At 41.3% G+C, this 18,122-nt stretch overlaps 1 protein-coding gene across 3 annotated transcripts in view; it reads left to right on the top strand.

Annotated features, from left to right (window-relative positions):
* Positions 1-11,385: 11,385 nt before the first annotated feature.
* SYT14 (synaptotagmin 14) overlaps positions 11,386-18,122 on the top strand; it is an 88,984-nt gene continuing 82,247 nt past the window's right edge. For all 3 annotated transcript variants that reach the window (XM_039568777.1, XM_039568776.1, XM_039568775.1), the window contains exon 1: positions 11,386-11,490. In XM_039568777.1, the coding sequence (XP_039424711.1) occupies positions 11,478-11,490 (13 nt within the window). In that variant the 5' untranslated portion in view covers positions 11,386-11,477. The remainder of the gene's footprint in view (positions 11,491-18,122) is intronic.

Genomic DNA, 18,122 nt, shown 5'->3' with positions numbered 1-18,122 from the left:
ACCTTTAGGAGACCAGTATACTTTGTGGCAAAGCCTGTGAATGAGACATGTACAACATGGATCTTACTCTGCATAAAGCTGGTTTACTCCTGTGGCCTTAATCATATCATGTGGGCATATAATTCTGCTAAAATTCCCCAGTATAAATACCGGCAGACAAGGTATAATGCAGTTAAGGACTTTCAACTGTTGAAAGTGGAAACCTATCCTTAAAATTCTGGAACCTTTTTCTTTATAAACAGGATGTTTTATCCATAGATCATAGTTGAAGGCTTGATCTCTAAGGCATGCCCACAGAGAGCTAATTACCAGCTCAAAGAAACTGAGATAGAGACATCCAATGTCTTGCTCATGGTCAGACAGCAGATTAGTGGCAGCAGTGGGAACACCAAGTCTTATGACTCCAGCCTTGTGCTCAGTGCATTAGATCACACTTGTCTTGTTTATATCACTATATTTTCTGAAAGATTGTTTTTTGGTGTTTTTTTTCCTTCTAATCAGATGCTTGTAAATTAAGTTGCTGACTGTAATCAGAAATGTATTTATCACTGACTCTGGCTCACAACCAAGCACACTGTTATTTTTGAAACAGGACAGCATGTTCCTCTCATTCCAAGGAAAAGTTAATTGAGTCGCAGGACGCTATGTCGTGATTTTGTTGTGGTCATTTGTCTTCTGTTGTGTCACTATTGCAAAAGACAGTTAATTTCCTAATTCTCATTTGGTGCAACAGCATTGCCTCCAATGAGCTGAAGTTTTAGTATGCTGAGACAACAAAGCAGGGTAATTTTATAAAGCTGGTGACAATGGGAAGAAATAATCCTAATGGGCATGTTTTATAAGTGAGGGAGGATGAGAAGAGAAAAATCCCTCACTGCTTTTGTAGTTCAATAACCATCAGGTGCCCTAGCTACATACTGCTCTTTTTATCAACCAAAAATATTTTGTGGTTTGTAACTCATCATGTTGTCAGAATGTAAGCTCTAAGCTCTGTTGGCTGTGCATCATGGCAGCAAAAACCTTCCATGTGAATGCTGGCTGTCTAGCCTTGAGCAGGTTTGCCTCACCTAAGAGAACTGTGCTCTGTGCCAAGGCAAAGGTCTAGTAGGACTAGGCATTTGGATGGATTAAGTGATGGCACTGGTCTGCTAGACTGAATGTGCTGGAATTCTGTTGGTCAGTGTTGGATAGCAACGTTAAGTTAGAGTTTAGTGGCAGTGTTTCCATGCAACGTCAGGCCCCATATGCCATCGCCTCTTACAGCCTGCAAAGTAGTTCATTTAATGTAAGTCTATGAATTTGTGTAAGTTCATTAATTCAGTTTGTTTATTAATTCATAGTTCATGAATTGTGAATCTTATCGACTTTAACAGCTAAATGAGTAAGTACTTGCTTCAAACCATACTTTAGGCTAGAGACATGTAACAGAAATACCAGCACATTTTTCATTAAAAAATACTAACCCAAGGGAACTCAGCCACCAGAAAAACATTGCTGAATATGACATCTGTTTGAAAATAAATTCCCTGATGGCTTATGGAAGCAACTTTTCCACAGAGAGAATTAACAAAGCCAAATTGTCTTCCAATGGTGTCATCTTCCAGGTTCTGAATTTCCTGGTATCAGTATCATTGTGTTACCTCTACCCTGAAATACAACTTGCAATGTGTAACTTTACATCATTTAATTAGTGTAAGAAAAATCTACTCCACTGACTATTCATGGCTGGGCAAAGTGAACACAGTACACCTAGCCCACCCAATAAACACAGGGCCGTGCTTCAGGGAATACTGATTCTTAGCCTCATAAAATGCTTGTAAGACATTTGTCACACCAACATTGCCACTGGGTGGTACAGAGAAACCCATACCGTGTCCCTGTAACCTGTATAGTTCTCCAACACATTCCCAGCAGACTTTTCACCCTTAACTACCTCTTGTACCTTCATAACCTGCCCAATGGTATGCAGCACCTACCCACAGATCAATAAATGCCACGAATACACACTCAGATGGACTGTATGTAGCTCTTACAATATTTGAGACATTCTGAGTAGGGAAAAAAAAATCATGGATACAGTAATGATATCACAGGACCACAGAAGCAGTTCATGAGACAAAAAAAGAACTCAGGACCATGCACAGTGTGGAGACTGTGCCAACTGACCCCAGAGACACGGGATGGTCCCTGGTCCTGTTTTTACTGAGCAATGTGGTTACAGCTTCTATATCACTGTTATTTACCTTTAAAATAAAGGAAGCTTCATTTCCTTACCTTGCAATAGTATTGTGTGGATTGATACAATGAAGATGTAACCAAAGGAACTTGATTTCTCTTTGACTAAAATGTTCTATTATGCAACAGGTGATTAATCTCATTAAGTAACTTAAAGGAGGGCCAGATCATGTCCTAAACAATGATGATATAATTCCAGTGAAGTACTTTTCTCTTTTGGAAAGTCACATAGGTTGCAGTTGGAAGAATATTGGGAGCAGGTTCAAATGGAACACAGAGCCAAAGAATGACCTACCAAGGGCAAAAGTGCGTGTAGAGGAGAGGGAAAGGAGTACACAGATGATGACCAACAACAAGGACCAATGACTTTGGGAGAATTGGCAAAGAAAATGGTGGTGGAGAATACAGCTTTCACTTGGACTGAAAACATTTCTGGGAGCCAACAAGAACTGCCAAGGCAAAGTAATTGTGTAGATTGGGATCAGCAGTGGAGGGGTTCCAGATGCAGGTAACATGTAGCTGGAAAGAATGAAACATAAGTTTAATATTGGAAAGGGACATAGAAGGTAGAAAGTTAGAAAGCACCATTCCAGACAGCTGTTGCCTCACAGTTTTAACAATACTATAATGATAAATCCAGCTGAGTAACCTGGGATTTAGGATAAATATTTTTTAAGTTTTGTGGTGGGTTTGTGAATATTTTTCACATACATTTGGAATTTTCCATTACATTTTTTCCCCAAAGGTACTTGTGTATCTACCTCTTTTAGAAAAGATGTGAATACTAGATGGTCATTTAATACATCTGAAATAAAACAGTTTTATTTTAATACGTCTGCTTTTTGCAGAGCAGAGAAGTTAAGATACATCTTTTTGGGAAAAACATTCAGATAGCTGAAGCAAGTTTATGACTAAGTCAAACTCACACCAAACAGAAATAGAGGTTTTAAAGCCATGTGACTAATACCTTACTGCTCCTTCATATGGTTCCCTACACTACAAAAACAACTCATCCTTCCCCTACCAAACCAATCTTGCTCTAGTGCCATCATGCCCTGGAGGGATCATGTTTACTTATCTGCTCTTCTAGGACAGAAGATATTTCTCCATGGACAACCTCCTCATTTAAATGTAAGTTTGCAGTATTCAAATCCTTTATTACCATGGGGTATCAGTAAGATCAGTAGGATAATTGAGGGAATTAAGGAGGTCAGACTGGAATATATATCACTTTATTTCTTCTAATGGAAGAAGCTGGGTCTTAGAGAAGGAGAAAGCAGGTTGATTGGCTTTAAAACAGTTTGTTTTATATACTTGAGTGCCAACTAAGCTCAATTTAGTTTGTTACCAAGTTTTCTTTTTTTTTTCCTTAAATAATTTCTGCCTCTGTGAAGTTCCCCATTTATATTTGTATTCCAGAAATCTTTGTGAAAGTTTCTGCTAAATAACAGCTAAATTCCAGACTGGAAGTTGAGCCATTTTCAAAATCACATGCTTTAGCTAGCAAATATAAAATGGTTTTAATGAACTAATTCAGTAGCTTTTTATTAATTACCATAAAAATGTAGATTACGACTGAGTACTTCATACAAATAATGCTTTAACTTTGTGATTCTACAGTTCTTCTGCAGTATTCTTAATCTTGATGTAGTTGTATAAAAGAGCAACCTTTAAAAGAATCAGCGCTATACTTCCAGTTTACATATAATTTGATTTTTTTTCATGGAAGGAAGCTTTTTAATAAGGCAATAGAAATGTAAATCAAAAAATGTATTTAAGTAGGTTCCTGCATTTAACAGTGATTTTAACAGTTTTGCAGGTCTCATACATTTTTAGTAAAAATTTTTCTTTAGATTCAGAAATGTCATTAATGCATCAATAGAGTATTTGTGGTGCCATAAGAATGAATGACATATTCTGGTAGTTATTTTAAAAGTAAGAACAGAATGTATGTTCAGAAACAGCATTAAGAACAGCTCTGCTAAGTCCAAAAATCAGAATAGATCATATGTTGCTGTATGACTGAAATATTTGAAATAATTAAAAGGCAGGCTAAAGCTTTTATTGGTAAAAAGAAATGTGAAATTAGATGGATGCAACCTCTTGAACCCATCTTACTTTTAAAAATATTTTTACAATACTGCTCCTGGGGACTAAGTTCAGTGGGAAAGGAAGTAACGAGTACTCCACAGGCTTGAGCTCTCAGCTGTGCAGGAACATATACAAAATAAGTCACCTTAATTAGAGAGAAATGAAATGCAGATTATATACTTAGCACAAGCCTCCCAGCAGGAATGGTTAAGGATACCATTTTGTTCCAGAGAGACCCTAAGAGATCGGGCTGCAGCTACAGCCTTTTCCCGTTGCTAAGGGGACAGTGTTTGTAAAGCACTTTCTTTTGTTGCTAGACACTGTTGCCCTCCTCTACAGAGATCAGTTTTGCCTCCTTTACATGCAGAGCAGCTACACAAAAGTACTCAGTGCAATCCAGGAGCAGTGCCTTGAGCGAACCAGGTTACAGGTGGGAGGGCAGAGAAGCAAAGCACAGAATCAGAGAGTGCACTAAAGGCAATTAGAGGGAGATGAAGAGTGAGAGCGAAGGAAGCTGTTTCATGGCAACAGGAATGACTTTGTCAAGGTTAGCCAAGAACAGCAACTGTGGGTAGGTCTGGCCAGAGCTAGTCAATAAACCAGGACTGGCATACATGCAGTGGGTAACTAATGCTGTAAACCACCTTGTGAATCTCTTATCACTTCCCTTTCCTTGGCAGCACGATTAACTCCCTGTGCTGACACCACCACCTATGCAGGCACCACTTTTCCGAGCTGTCTGGGCCACAGGGAAGAGAATCTCTCCCACTCTCGGATTCTCAGTGCCAGTTGGTGAGCAACCAGCTTTAAGAACACCCTGACAGAAAAACTTCTGTACCGTTCAAGCAATCTGAGATTTAAATGTTTTAATAACCAACACCGTGACAGCTTTAACTCTGCCTCTATTTGTGCTGTGGTTTTACAGCTTGTTGCAGCTCAGTCTCTGTTCACACCATTTGCAGCCTCTCCCCTCTATCAGATGAGGTTGTGACAAGCAAGGTCATTCATTTTATGCTGGCATGAACCAGGCCAATAGGCTCTGTTAGCATCCAGGACCTTGTTCTTTCTAAAAATAGCCCTTCAGGAGAACTGGATCATATCTTTCAGTCCCCTTTTAATATTTTAAGTGTGAATAATGGAGATTGAATTTGATTATGTTCCATGGTATTACCTTCGATGGCTTTTTGATGAAGAAGATTTTTTCCATTGAAAAAATGGGGGTGGCTTTCTGAATGGCTGGTTGTTAATACTATGTATGTGCCTGTTTTCATATCACTATTTTATACTATGGCTTCTCTAACTAGATGTTCACAGAGCTCTTTGGTAAGAAAACATAATAATCCCCATCCATTTGTGTGTTGGGATATTTGTATGTGATACCTGTCTTTGAAAGAGCACAGGGGTTTTTTTTTTTGTTAATTTGCATTAAAATGTATGCTTTGTTTTTTAAGTGTAGCTGAATGGTTCATTTTTCATATTTTGCTAGGGTTGTGAAGGCCATTTGCTGGGCTTTGAGATTTCTAATGTGATTTCCCAAGCAATCTAGGCTTATGTGAACATGTTCTCTTTGTCAAATGATTCTATCTGGGAAAGTTGAGGGAAGCCTCAGCTTAGGAGCAGTTGGTCAAGTTCATCAAGATCCCATAAATAATTAGGTTCCTTCCAGTTTAATGGAGACTAACTTCTGTGTAGTAGAAAGAGAATGAAACTAGTGCCCTCATTGAAGAAAAGGCCAGGAGAATGAAGCAATTATGATGACAATTCATCATTTGTACCTTTCATTTGGCAGCTTCTCAGCTGTTCAAACAGGCTGTGCAAAGCTCTGGAATAATTGCAACGTGTCCTGTTGGCACTGGGAATGTAGCAGAGGGTATCAAGGGGATAAGCTAGAGAAGTCCTACTAGAGAGGGATGAAGACAAGTGGTACAGAAGTACATCTGCAGGACACCCTCTTCATTAGTTCAGCTTCTCATGGAAAAGCTGGCATGTCTGAATGGATTGTGCGTGAATTTGGCATATGACTTTTTGCCCAGTTTTGGTTCACCATTTCTGTAGTTTGTGTGAGCACAAGGGCTCGTTGATTGGCATATTTCTTTGGAATTGCATTTAATAGTCCTTGCTGTATTTTCATGAGGTTTTTGTTTTGGAACAGTGCAACGCAACAGAGTGGAATAATGTTAACTTTGGTTGCTTGAGCCAGTTAAGATTTTTATGAGTGCACCAGCAAGAGTCATTACGTTATTCATCTACCTCTGAAGTTTGCATATAACTTACAGCTATCTGAAGCTAACTGAACATCCACTAGAATGATTAGGCATCAAAAATCACATTTTTGTTTATGTTTTCAATTTTTATTTCTGTAGCAGATGCATTACCCATGGATTAACAATGTGAATCTGAACAAAAATCTTTCCATTTTGATTTAGCTCATAGGACCTTTTCCAACTGTATCCCAGTTGGAAATTTGACCTTGTGGAGTCCCAAATTTGGCAGAAGGAAAGTGCTGCTGGAAACACTATTTTCCAGTTTCTCAATCATTTATTCATGAATATGAAGTTACACACTGAGCATTATTTGGCCAAATCATTTGCTTCAAGAGTCAGGTTTATGAGTCTTTTCCAAAAAGTGGAGACTTGAGTGTATCTGGTATATCACTCTTACCACATATAGCTCTGCAGTTCCAGAGGGTTCAGGCTGTCTTCCATAGCTTTCAAAAACTATGAGAAGCTAAGAGTCACAGGTTATTTACTTAGTGCCAAAAAACTTGATAATGCAAACTTTAATATTGAAAGGTCAGGTATTTAATGTCCTAATAAAGAACACTGTGCATGTGAAACTAATCTGATTGCAAATCTGATTGGCAGTGTTCACGAAATTGCTGCCAAAAATCCTTACGGGAAGTTGTAAACTGATATCCCAAATCAATTGGGACACAGCACTGTATTATAATTCTTAACCATCTTTTCATCTGCTGGAGTAATAATATCTTTGGAGATCTTTCTTGATGATGTTTCAGAGGTTGTGTTTTAACTTCAGCGTTATGGTTTAGAGATTTTGAGTTTGTCTATTTGTCTCTTCACTTCAACATTGCTGCATCAGGTTTTTTGCATTCCTATAAATAATCTGCAAGGAGAGAACACCCTGGAGTTGCACATCATTGTGCTTCTTGCTGGGACCTTTATAAGGATCCTGGTCAAAACCCCAGATTTTCAGTTTTGTGGGAGTTTTGATCCCTTCTTTAAAAATCTGTTCTTTCCCGATTGAAATACAACAACAAAGGGAAAAATACACAGGGAGATGTGGCTGCACACACACAGTTTTTCCATTAAGTGAAATTTCAACAAAAGACTGAGTTTTCTAACTGAAAGATTTTATATTGATAAAATCAAGATGCTTCATTTTAATGTCATTATTATGTTGCAATATAATATGAAGGAAAAAGTCTTGATATTAAAAGTTTTTTTCTGAAATGCAAGACCTTGGATATTTTGCCCCCTTCCCCAATAGCATTTCAGTGAAATCACTGTGTTTCTGCAGGGTACCTACAGCTGAATAGAATGGCAACATTCCCCTGGAAAATTTACATCCAGCTGTTGGAAATTTTCTTCCACTGTATGTTCAATCGGGAACTCACTTGGTTCACATCATGACAATTATAGATAGCTTATCTGTCTGGCACCTTAATTAGCAGATTACTAATCTAGGCCTTCAGCCTTTCTGGTTACTGATAGTCTGTGTTTTCTAACCCTTCAGTTAGTCTTTTCATTCATACATGCTATGGTTTTCAAATATTCTAAGTTTTCATGAAGCACAGACTCTTACATTCTATCTGGTTTAATACTAAGATTATGGCTAAAATGGAAGAGAAAATCCAAAAAGGTTTGGCAAGGATCATGCCTTAAATGGATTTAATGGATTTAATTTATTTCTCCTCCTAGGGCACTCATGCCAAAGTTTCCAGCAGCTTTTGGTTTTAATTGACAAAGAGGCTCCACATCAGTGCAGTGGGAGAAGTTTCTCCTGTGTAGGTAGTTTGTTGAAAAGTTTAGGGCTCATGGGATTAAATTTATCCTGTATCTGTCAGATAGTTGTATTGCTGTCAGCAAACCTGTTGTCACAATAGGTTCTTCCCTTTGACAGGGAGCTCTTGATAACCTGTAAATTGTTTGTACATTATGGATCTATCACCTTTACTTAAGGTCTGGAGTTAAGCTGTAGTCATGTTTGTGTGCAGCTGTGCTATTTTGCAAAGGGCATACTCATGGGATCACATGTAAATGCTTCCAGCAGAATGAATTGCCCACTGGATTCAGTAGAAAGCTTCTGAGACATCCAGTCTGACTAGCTGTGCTCCATTCCTTTCGTGCAGGGAACGGATGAAGCTACGGCTTACACAGTCTCGATTACACCACAGGAACAAAACTAAAATAGTTGAATTTTGGAAGTTTGTTCAAGATTTCTCCCTCCTGGCAACACTGAAAAAAATGAGACTGTTATGGTGGTGGGCAGGAGTATCTGCTGTTTGAATAAAGCTTAGAAATTTTAAACATGTACTTGTGAAACTTAAGCACAAATAGAACAGATTTGATTCAGCATAGCTCCAAAAAGTCATGTTTTGGTTCCTTACACATACTTTTCACACAATCTCTTTGTTGATGTGGAATCATGTTTGTCCTGAAACTGTTTTTCCAAACCGAGCTTTCATTACTTTTGTGGAAATTATGTGTTTCTTTTGTGTTTTGAAAACCAAAACCCCGGACCAAGAGTTACAATAACAGTGTAACTAATTCACAAACATAGGTTCATTTCTCACCCTCAGAAAGAGTTTGCCCAATGACATGAACTTCTGCATCCCATTATGGTAATTGCATACATGAATCATGGAATCGTGATGACATGTGAGGCTCTCCAAAAATTTTGGATGACTTTTTACACATCTCAAAAACTATATGCTGGATTCTGTATGGGTGGATGTCTGTGCCCTGGAAAGATTTGATGACATCTGACTGGTAGTTCCTTCATACTGGGGATGCTGCCAAAAGTGGGGGGAGAAATAAAAATCAGAGCAGAGAAGAATAATAACTCCAGCTATGTACTTGATCCCACAGGAATCTTCCTCCCTGTACTCAATACAGTAATATCATCAGAAAGATGGCCATCAACAAAAATTGTAACGAAAGCTTCAGGGCTGGAACACTTTTCAGGAGCAAGAGAGCTGAGGAAAAGGCATGGAAGGAAGAGGAAGAACAGAAAATCATTGGGGTATTTGAGGTAAATGTCAGTGCCGGTACAGAGAAATATATTTGCCATTAAGCTCTGCTGACATTTTCTCTTTTAAGGTCTTTTTTACAGTTGGTTCTGGTCTGGACATATGTCTGTCATTTGGGACTTGTGTTTTTTAAGACGGCCATTTTGCTCAGGCTGACTGTGCTTTTAAATGCCTCACTTTTAAGGTTTTTTCTTCCTGAGGTGAAGAACAAATTTGAGAAAACACATTGATTTTTCTATATGACAAAAGATTTCTGAAGGCTGTGAGGCTGAAGGGGATTAATGCTTCCAGGATTTGAACGGTGACTAAACATTTGGCAGAAAGATGATAGTGGTACGAAAGGTATTCCTCCTTACCATCTTGTGAAAATTTTCCTATGTTTGGCCAGTCTACACATGAATGAAAAACCTGTTTGCATGTAGTAATGTGTTTCTTTATAGCTCCAAATGCTAGCAGGACTTTCTGTGACAATAACAGAGTTTTATGTACATCCTACATCCTGTAAAAGATTACAATATGAAATCCATAATACAAGCAATCTGCTTGGCTATTTTCCCTCTTAGTAGCAGGAGCCATGCATGGTTTGGCTCAGATGTCCTTCTGGATCCTTGTGGTAAATGCTGCAGGGCCTTGCAAAACCCTGTCCTCTTTGCTCACTATGATGATCCTTTTGCCACTTCTGGCAGGCAAGGAAGAGATTGTAGAAGGATGTCCTGGCTGGGACAACAACTACAGAACTCTAGGGAAAGAGAGGCTGGTACAAGTGCAAGAGAGCTGAGGAAAAGGCATGGAAGGGAGAGGAAGAACCTGTGGCAGGTGGGACAGAGGAAGGAGTAGCAACAGAGGTTCCAACACCTCTTGACCTGCTCCAACAAGTCCCCAGCCTTCTTATGCTGGTGGCCCCAGAGCTGGATGTGGTATTCTAGATGTGTTCTCATGAGAGTGGAATAGAGCGGGAAAATCCATTTCCTTTATCTCCCAAGGACAGTTTCAGCATGGTATTTTAAAAGAAAGGGAAAAGAATCCTGGAAAAGACAATCTGTAGAGGCAGTACTAGAGTTGCCACAAGCAGTTTTGTGCAGTTATGGATGTAATTAGTTAATTTAATGAACCAAGCCGGTTTTATCATAAACCTGTGAGTGGCTGAGGTCACTTGGTCTGTTCAGCCTGGAGGAGACTGAGGGAAGACCTCATTGCAGTCTACAGTTCCCTCGTGAGGGGAAGAGGAGGGGCAGGCAGTGGTGTCTTCCTTGTGGTGCCCAGTGACAGGACCCGAGGGAGTAGCCTGAAGCTGTGTCAGGGGAGGTTTAGCTTGGTTATCAGGAAAAGGCTCTTCACCCGGAGGCTGGTTGGGCACTGGCACGGGTTCCCCAGAGTAGAGGTCACAGCACGAAGCCTGGCAGAGCTCAGAAAGCTTTTGGACAATGCTCTCAGGCACATGGTTTGACTCTTGGTGTGTCTTGTGCAGGGCCAGGACTCGGACTCGATGATCCTTTTGGGCTCCTTCCAGCTCATGGTATTTTGTGAAGCACGGCTTTGCTGACACTTCGTGCCCTCAGAGCTTTGGGTTTTATTTCAGCCACTCGCTTTGGGAAGGAAACGCAGGGAAGAGACCCGTGGAAAGCGGCGGAGCTTCCCTCGGCGAGCACCCTTCGCCCCCGGCCGTAGGACGCTGAGGGCTGCCGGCTGAGGGCTGCCCGCGGCGGGCGGGGCCGGGCGGGGCCGGGCGGCGGCGGCGGCGGGGGAGTGACGCGCCCCGGCCCCGCCCCGCTCCCCTCCCGCCCCGCCCCTCCCGCCGCTCCCGCCTGGCAGCCGCGGCGCCCGGCAGCGCCTCTCCTGCGTGCGCTCCCTCCGCTTGGTACGGCCCACCCCGCCGGGGATCATGGCGATTGATGGTAAGTAGGCCAATAACGGGCTCCTCTCTGTCGCCCCGAACCGCTCCCCTCCCCCAGCCCCCTCCTCTCCCTCTCCTCCCCCGGGCACGGGGAGAGGGGCGGCTCCGGGGGGAGGGAGGGCTCCCACCGCGGCGGGAGGTGGGGGCGCACCGAAGCCGAGCGGGACCCCAGCCGAGGAGGGCGGCGGGGGAGCGCCTCCTCTGCTCCCCGTCCCCCTCGGCCCGGCTGCGGGGGCTACGGTGCTAGGGCTCTTTGATGACGGGGGAGAGGTGAGTGTGGTGCTCCCTCCTCCCGTCTCCGTGCCCAGGAGCCGGGCGGCGTAAATAAATCCCTGGCACGGTGGCCGGCATCCTTCCTCCTCCTCCTCCTCCTCCGCCGCCGCTTGCCCCGGCGATGCCGGGCGTGCGCCCGTGGGCGCCGCGGAGGGGACCCGAGGAGGACGGAGCCATCCATCCTCCCGTGCCGTGAGCCGCCCTTGCTCGGGACGGCGGGGAGGCGGAGGCGGGCGGCGCAGCCCCCCGGGCCGGGCTCTGCCGCCCCTGCCCGCCGCCGGGTCCCGGACCGCCGGGGCCCCCCGCACCCGGGCCGGGAGTGTCGGTGCCGGAGGTGCGCAGCCGTGCCCACCCTCGCCGCAGGGACTTTGCCAACTGCTCTAAAAGTCGTTGTCACTCTCCTGGCCCCGGAGTCTCTGAAAACTGAGTCCCCAGGCGAGGGATGCTCCCTGCTCTCCGCCGGTTCCTGGGAGCTAACAGGCGGCACCGGAGCTGCTGTCCGCAGATCTTTCTAGTCATCACTTAGAAACAACAACAACAAAGGAGCGAGATGTACTAGACACTTGTTGGGTTTGTTTGGAGATGCTCATCTTCAAAGGCAGGGCTTCTGAGCTTTGCTTTGAAACCTCTCCTCTCGACTCTGCGAGTAATTTTACACCTCGTTAGAAAGCCTTTAAAAAAAAAAACCAAACCAAACAGAACTTTATTTCTAGGCAGACAAGGACCTAAGGTATGCAGCTTGCTCGGCCGAGGTGTTTCTTTCTGAAAGCATCTGTTGTTATAACTTAAAGGATTTAGGAAAACAGTGTGTGTGTGTGTGGGAAACAAACTGTTCTGGTTAGCTTCGCATGTGGGATGCTTCTCTGCTGTCAGTTTCCCTGGATTAGTAATTCAGGCCTCTGTAAGGAGAAGTTGCACTGCTCAAGCAAAGCTGCGTGTTCACCCTGTCTTGGAAGCTGTGCACACCAGGAGTCTGAGCTGGCCAGCTTTGTGTTGGCTGGGTTCTTTTCTGCTGAAAAGTCTTCTTAATATTATCAAGAAGATAGCAAAAAATTCTGCTGGGGCTGGACATTTTACATAACTCAAGCTCAGAAAAAAAAAATTATCCTTCAAAATCTGTCTCTGTTTTCATTTTAAGCAGCATTATCCCAGAAATCTGTGAGGATCTGTTAGATCTGAAAATATTCACAATATGCGAAATTCATGTGTAATATTTTCAGAGGATTTAGGGTATTACTTCTTAAAAGTTAAAGCAAATAGTCATGAATGAATAAAGCAATCTAGCCTTTGAAAAGAATGCAACACTTCTCATTATGGCCAGACTTCAGAAATAGCTCAACTGTCTGGTAGATGCTTATGTGAAATATCCAAAATGGGACTTCAGCTCTTGAGAAAATTGGGTGCACAGTTTACATTTAAATGTGAGGTGGGATTAAAAAAAATTCCAATCATTAAAGTGGTCTGCTAGGTTTTGATTTAGGGCTCTTCCTGAAGACAGCAAATGCAATGCATTTTTCTGCTGTAGCCTGTAGCAGACATGCCTCCTCTTTGTTTTCAACTGACTAGCTGATTGCTGTAGAGTTGTTGGTAGGTGTTACAATTTTTATTCCTTATCTTGATGATCTCTCCCTCCTGTTTGTGCAACAGTACCTTGCCTTGACTGTGCTTTTTAGCAGTACGGTGTTCTGGCCAGCAGTGTTTAAAGATATGAGTTTCATTGGATTGAATATAAGCTTTTGAAGGCAGCATCAAACCATGGATTTCTAGTCTAAACGATCAAAATACAGAATTTTCATTGTGTCAAAGTAAATTTGTAAATGTATTTAAGTAAACAGAGAAAATACTTTGTTCAGTTTTAAGGACACTGCATTTGGCCAGATTTTTTTTTTTTTTTTTTTTTTTTTTTTTTTTTTGGGGGTAGAGGCAGAGAAAATAAGCAAGATTGAGAACTTCCCTTTGAAGAATAAATATAAAATAGTTCAAAACTCCTTCAGGCAGGACATAGATGTGAAGAGTGCCTAAAACGAAAAAGAGCTCAAATTAATATAGAATCTGTTAGCTGCTTTTGGCTGTTTTTAAAAATCTGGAATGGAAAACTACCATTTCCAGTGTCACTTTGTCAGCATACCAGCTTCCAGTGGTTCTAACACTAAAGCCCAAAGTTTTTGTAAAAGTGAGGCTTTTTGTATCAAGTGTTACAGAGAACCAGGGTGCCACTGGCCATGGCCAGTGACCCTTTTGGTCAATGTCAATGCTTTGTTATGCTCACTGACAGACGTTTAAAACACAAGTATTCTTCATGTGACCAGGTTCAAAGCTCTAATCCAGTGATTGCAGGAACTGTTACATCTTTTTTCTTTAGAAAGTTCATGTCATGTTAAAGCATGTTCTCTTTGTATTTCTTTATAAAGACACCAAGTTACGGTTTGCATAGGTCAGGCAATCTCAGATATGTGAGGAAACAACAGAGAACAACTCTATTGGAAAAGTTCTGGCTTCAGTGCGTTTAAATAACTGTATTTGCAGTTCTTATTTCTGTGTAGTTATCTTCCAAAACACAATTAGTATTTACTAGGAGCTCTGTTTTATGATGCAAGGTTATTTATTGCTTAATATTTCCACTTTTTCATAGGGGAGGATTAATACGGAGAGTATCAGAATGGGGAGCTGTCAGATATGGTAGAGAGTAGGGGCCAAACTGAAAGCAGTCATAAAACCAGACTTGTGGGCAGTCTGAGATTAAAATCTTCCCATCTACTGGTGCCCAAGCCTGGGGTCTTGTTGCAGTTTGCTGGGAGGGGGGAAGAAAGTTGAGGAGTGACTTCTGAGAATCCTTCAGCACCACTGTTCCTCATGGTGATGCCTTTTCCTGGTCTTAAAATCAAGAGGCATACACGGTTAGAAGGGGAAAAGGGATTTTACCTTGGTATTTATTCTTAAGGATCCTTAGGTGTACACGTCCAGGTCATATGCATCGAGATGTACCCCACCGAGTCTTTCCCTGTGTCTCTGTCTCTCTTCTCCCGTGGGTCCCCCCCAACATTGGGTGTAACATTATAGGCTTTACTAATTAGCATATCTATCAAAGATTCCCCAGTGAGAGGTTCAAGTGAGCCCCCCCTCCCCAAGGAACCTTCCCCTGGATGGTTCTATCTTGGTTTACAGAATATGTTCTGGAGAGGACCTTGGGGTCTGGGGCACACTGATCCCTAGCTATGAAGCTTCTAAAATGTTTAGTCTCCTAGCTGAACAAACAAGTCCAAGAATGTAGGCAAAAAGCACTAGGAATACAGAAGCTGTAAAAAGGTATAACGGGTATAAAAGAAAAGGCAAAAATCTTCATGGCATCAATGGCAGCATTAATTTCATTTCTCTATGCTACCTCTCCTCCTTTGAGCAATAGCAAAGCTTTAGTGCCTGCCTTAAGAGAGGAGAGGTCTGGGTGAGGAGCTAGCAATGGAAAACATGTTGCATTGCAGGGAGGGGGGCAAAGAAATGATAGAGGTCACAGATGGAATGTTCTATAAACAAAGGCAGAACTGTGTGTCTCGTATATCCTCATGAATCTACTTTTATCAGATTTTTGGGCCACACTTGAACATGCTGTAATCTAGCACAGGCTATACAAGTTTACATTTCTCAAGGATGGGAATACATCTGGAGATGAACCTTTTTAGACTGAGCTAAATCGTTGTGATTTTAAACTCTTTCATATGGTTTCCATTGTGAGGAGTTTAGTGCTAAGAAATGAGAATTAGTATTAAAGAGAGTAATGAGCTATACAGGTAAAAGGAATCCAGTAGAGATGAAAGAATTACAGTGAGGTGTTGTCATCTAGTAAGTTACTGCTAGAGTAATGAGACTAATGAGTATGGCTTCCCCTGTTTTCCCCTTGTGTTCCTATCAGTTTAACACTTTGATGTCGAGGTCAAGGTCTTTGCCAAGTACGTAACTTTTTGATCATTTTGTTCCCGAGTGTCTGTGAAGTGTCCTGATCTCTCTGAGGTTTCTCAGAAGATTGTCCCCTTCTTTTTCCCCATCTTCCAGCTGTTTGGTTTGGAGCAGGCAGCTGCACCTATGTGTGCTGTGCAGGGGTTTATTGGCTGGTGGGCTGTCCTAGTGTTTGGTGGGGCCTGTGTTTGTGTTGTATTTGACTGCTGATTTTTATGAAACATTAAATTAGGTTCTTAAAACTTTCTGACAATTTTGTCTTAAATTAGCCAGAGAATTTGTAAACAATACAAGGATGAGGCAGGAAATGAACTGTTTAATTATATAACCCTCATTTCCTTGTGAAACAAAGACAAGAATTATGGAATGAACCTGCTTTTTGTTTATGGATACAAAAAGGGAGAGTATTTAGAACACTGCTTCATACAGGTCACATGAAAACTATGCCTAGTTGCACATTTCCAGAATCTAGAAAAGGAAACAACAGAGCAATGAGCTGCTTACAGAGCTTAAGTAGGAGTATCATGTGTAGTCTGTAGGTTGAATCTGGCCTGGGGAACAGTTTTATCTTGACTTCCCAATTACCTGGGCTATTCAGGTGTCACTGCAGTGTGTACTAGAAGGGTGTAAGGTGACATGGAGATCCTCAAGTTAGTGCTGACTTGAAATGACAGTAGTGCTTCTGAATCCAAGTTGGTGCAGCCAGGGCAGGGGTTGAGCAGCAGCATCAGTATTTAATGAAGCCTAAATATAAGAAGACATATTTTATACTTAGGCCCACTTTTAAACACATTTGTCAAATGTGTGGTGGATCACATGTCACGGTATCATATTGGATCAGCCACACACGCAATTGGTTTAATGCTGTCTTATGCTTATTCAGTGTTTGTTGTGGAAACTGTTCAGTGAGTGTTGCATGGTATTGTCATTGTGAGGATGATTTCCTGCATTATTTGCTGATGACAGTGAAACCCTATGCCATAGGCAAAATCACCAGTTTCTGGGTTGGATTTGTCTTACACCATCATGTCTGTAGTGTTGAATCTATTGAAATGAAGAAAGCTGGTAGGTCTCTTGTCTTTTAGATAACAAAGGGGGCTACCTCTTTTTAAAAACCCCACCTAACCTCTCATGTTTTACAGACTTCTTTTTGACAAGTTCCCCGTGGGCTGAGATGAAGCTATCATACTTAATATAAGAACAGTTGATGTGTTCAGAGTGAAATTTTTCTCAAGTTCTCTTAATTTTTATTGCTTAGCACTTTTGCAAATTGGAATTCTTGGTGTTCAAGATGAGCATGCAGGAAAGTAAACACACAGTCACTACCTGATTAAAAATGTTCGCTCATATTGCCATCAAAATACAGGGAACCTCTAAGAAAACAGAGTTTTGCTGTCTTCCAGAGAACTTTCAACTGTTTTAACCATTAGGCCTTATTTTCTCTTTGACCTAATTCAGTTATACCTCTTCCAGCTTTTGTAGTGAATGATGCAAGGGTTTCACAGCTGATACTCTCAAATGTTTTCCTGAATATTGTCAGGTTTTGAACTGCGTAAGTCCGAGGGCCCACGTTGCATGTAAAAGTTGAAGTGGATTTCAAGTCAGCAATTAATCACTGAACCTCCTAATTTTTGTGCATTTCACTCTTGGAGATGGGAGGTGTTTCCTGATTACTGTGTAAATCTGTTTGTAGAGTAAGAAGGAGAAATTCTGGGAGAATTTTGAAAGTTAATTCAAAGACAGCAAATTAGTGTTGAGTTTGTGAACTAATAGGTCCCATTCTGCAGAGGAGAATAATCTTTGATGTGAAAAGGGGTAAATTCAGTATGACTGACACATCTTACAGGTACTTCTGTAGGCTAAAAGAAGCAGTTTTCCTACTAAGTGGAATCTTTTGCAATACAAATTCTTTGTAGTAATTTCCCTTTGTATCACAAACTTACTGCATTATCTGAAATATTTGATACTATTTCTATGAGTATTATTCTCCATAGATCATAGAGTCATTTTAAAAGAAGAAATGTTTTTCAGCTTACTTTCTCTTGTGAAAATTTGCTCTAGAGTAGTGATTAGTGGTGTTAATTAAAAACTGTAGGAATTTGCTAAGTCATACTAATTTTTTGTCCTTTTTTTGTTGTCAGATTTTGTTGTTGACATTTCTGTTATTTCCTGAACATTTGATAGCATTGTACATTGCTTGGCAATGTGTGTTTAATCTTTTTGTCATTTTCAGTGAAGTTATTTTGTAGCTGCTGGTTTTCTTTCTATTTTTAGTAAAAAAAAAAAAAAAAAAATTATAGGTTTTAGGTCAGATTCAAACCATTTCTACTGGATGTTTCCATTGCTAGTTATATTTACTGTATTTCTTCGTTTCCACTAGTAAGACTTATCTGAGGAAGTACTTGACTG

The sequence above is a fragment of the Corvus cornix genome, chromosome 3 (genome assembly GCF_000738735.6).
Source record: "Corvus cornix cornix isolate S_Up_H32 chromosome 3, ASM73873v5, whole genome shotgun sequence".
Taxonomy (NCBI): Eukaryota; Metazoa; Chordata; class Aves; order Passeriformes; family Corvidae; genus Corvus; species Corvus cornix.
Note: the sequence above shows the minus strand (reverse complement) of the source record. Positions and strands in the feature narration are given on the sequence as shown.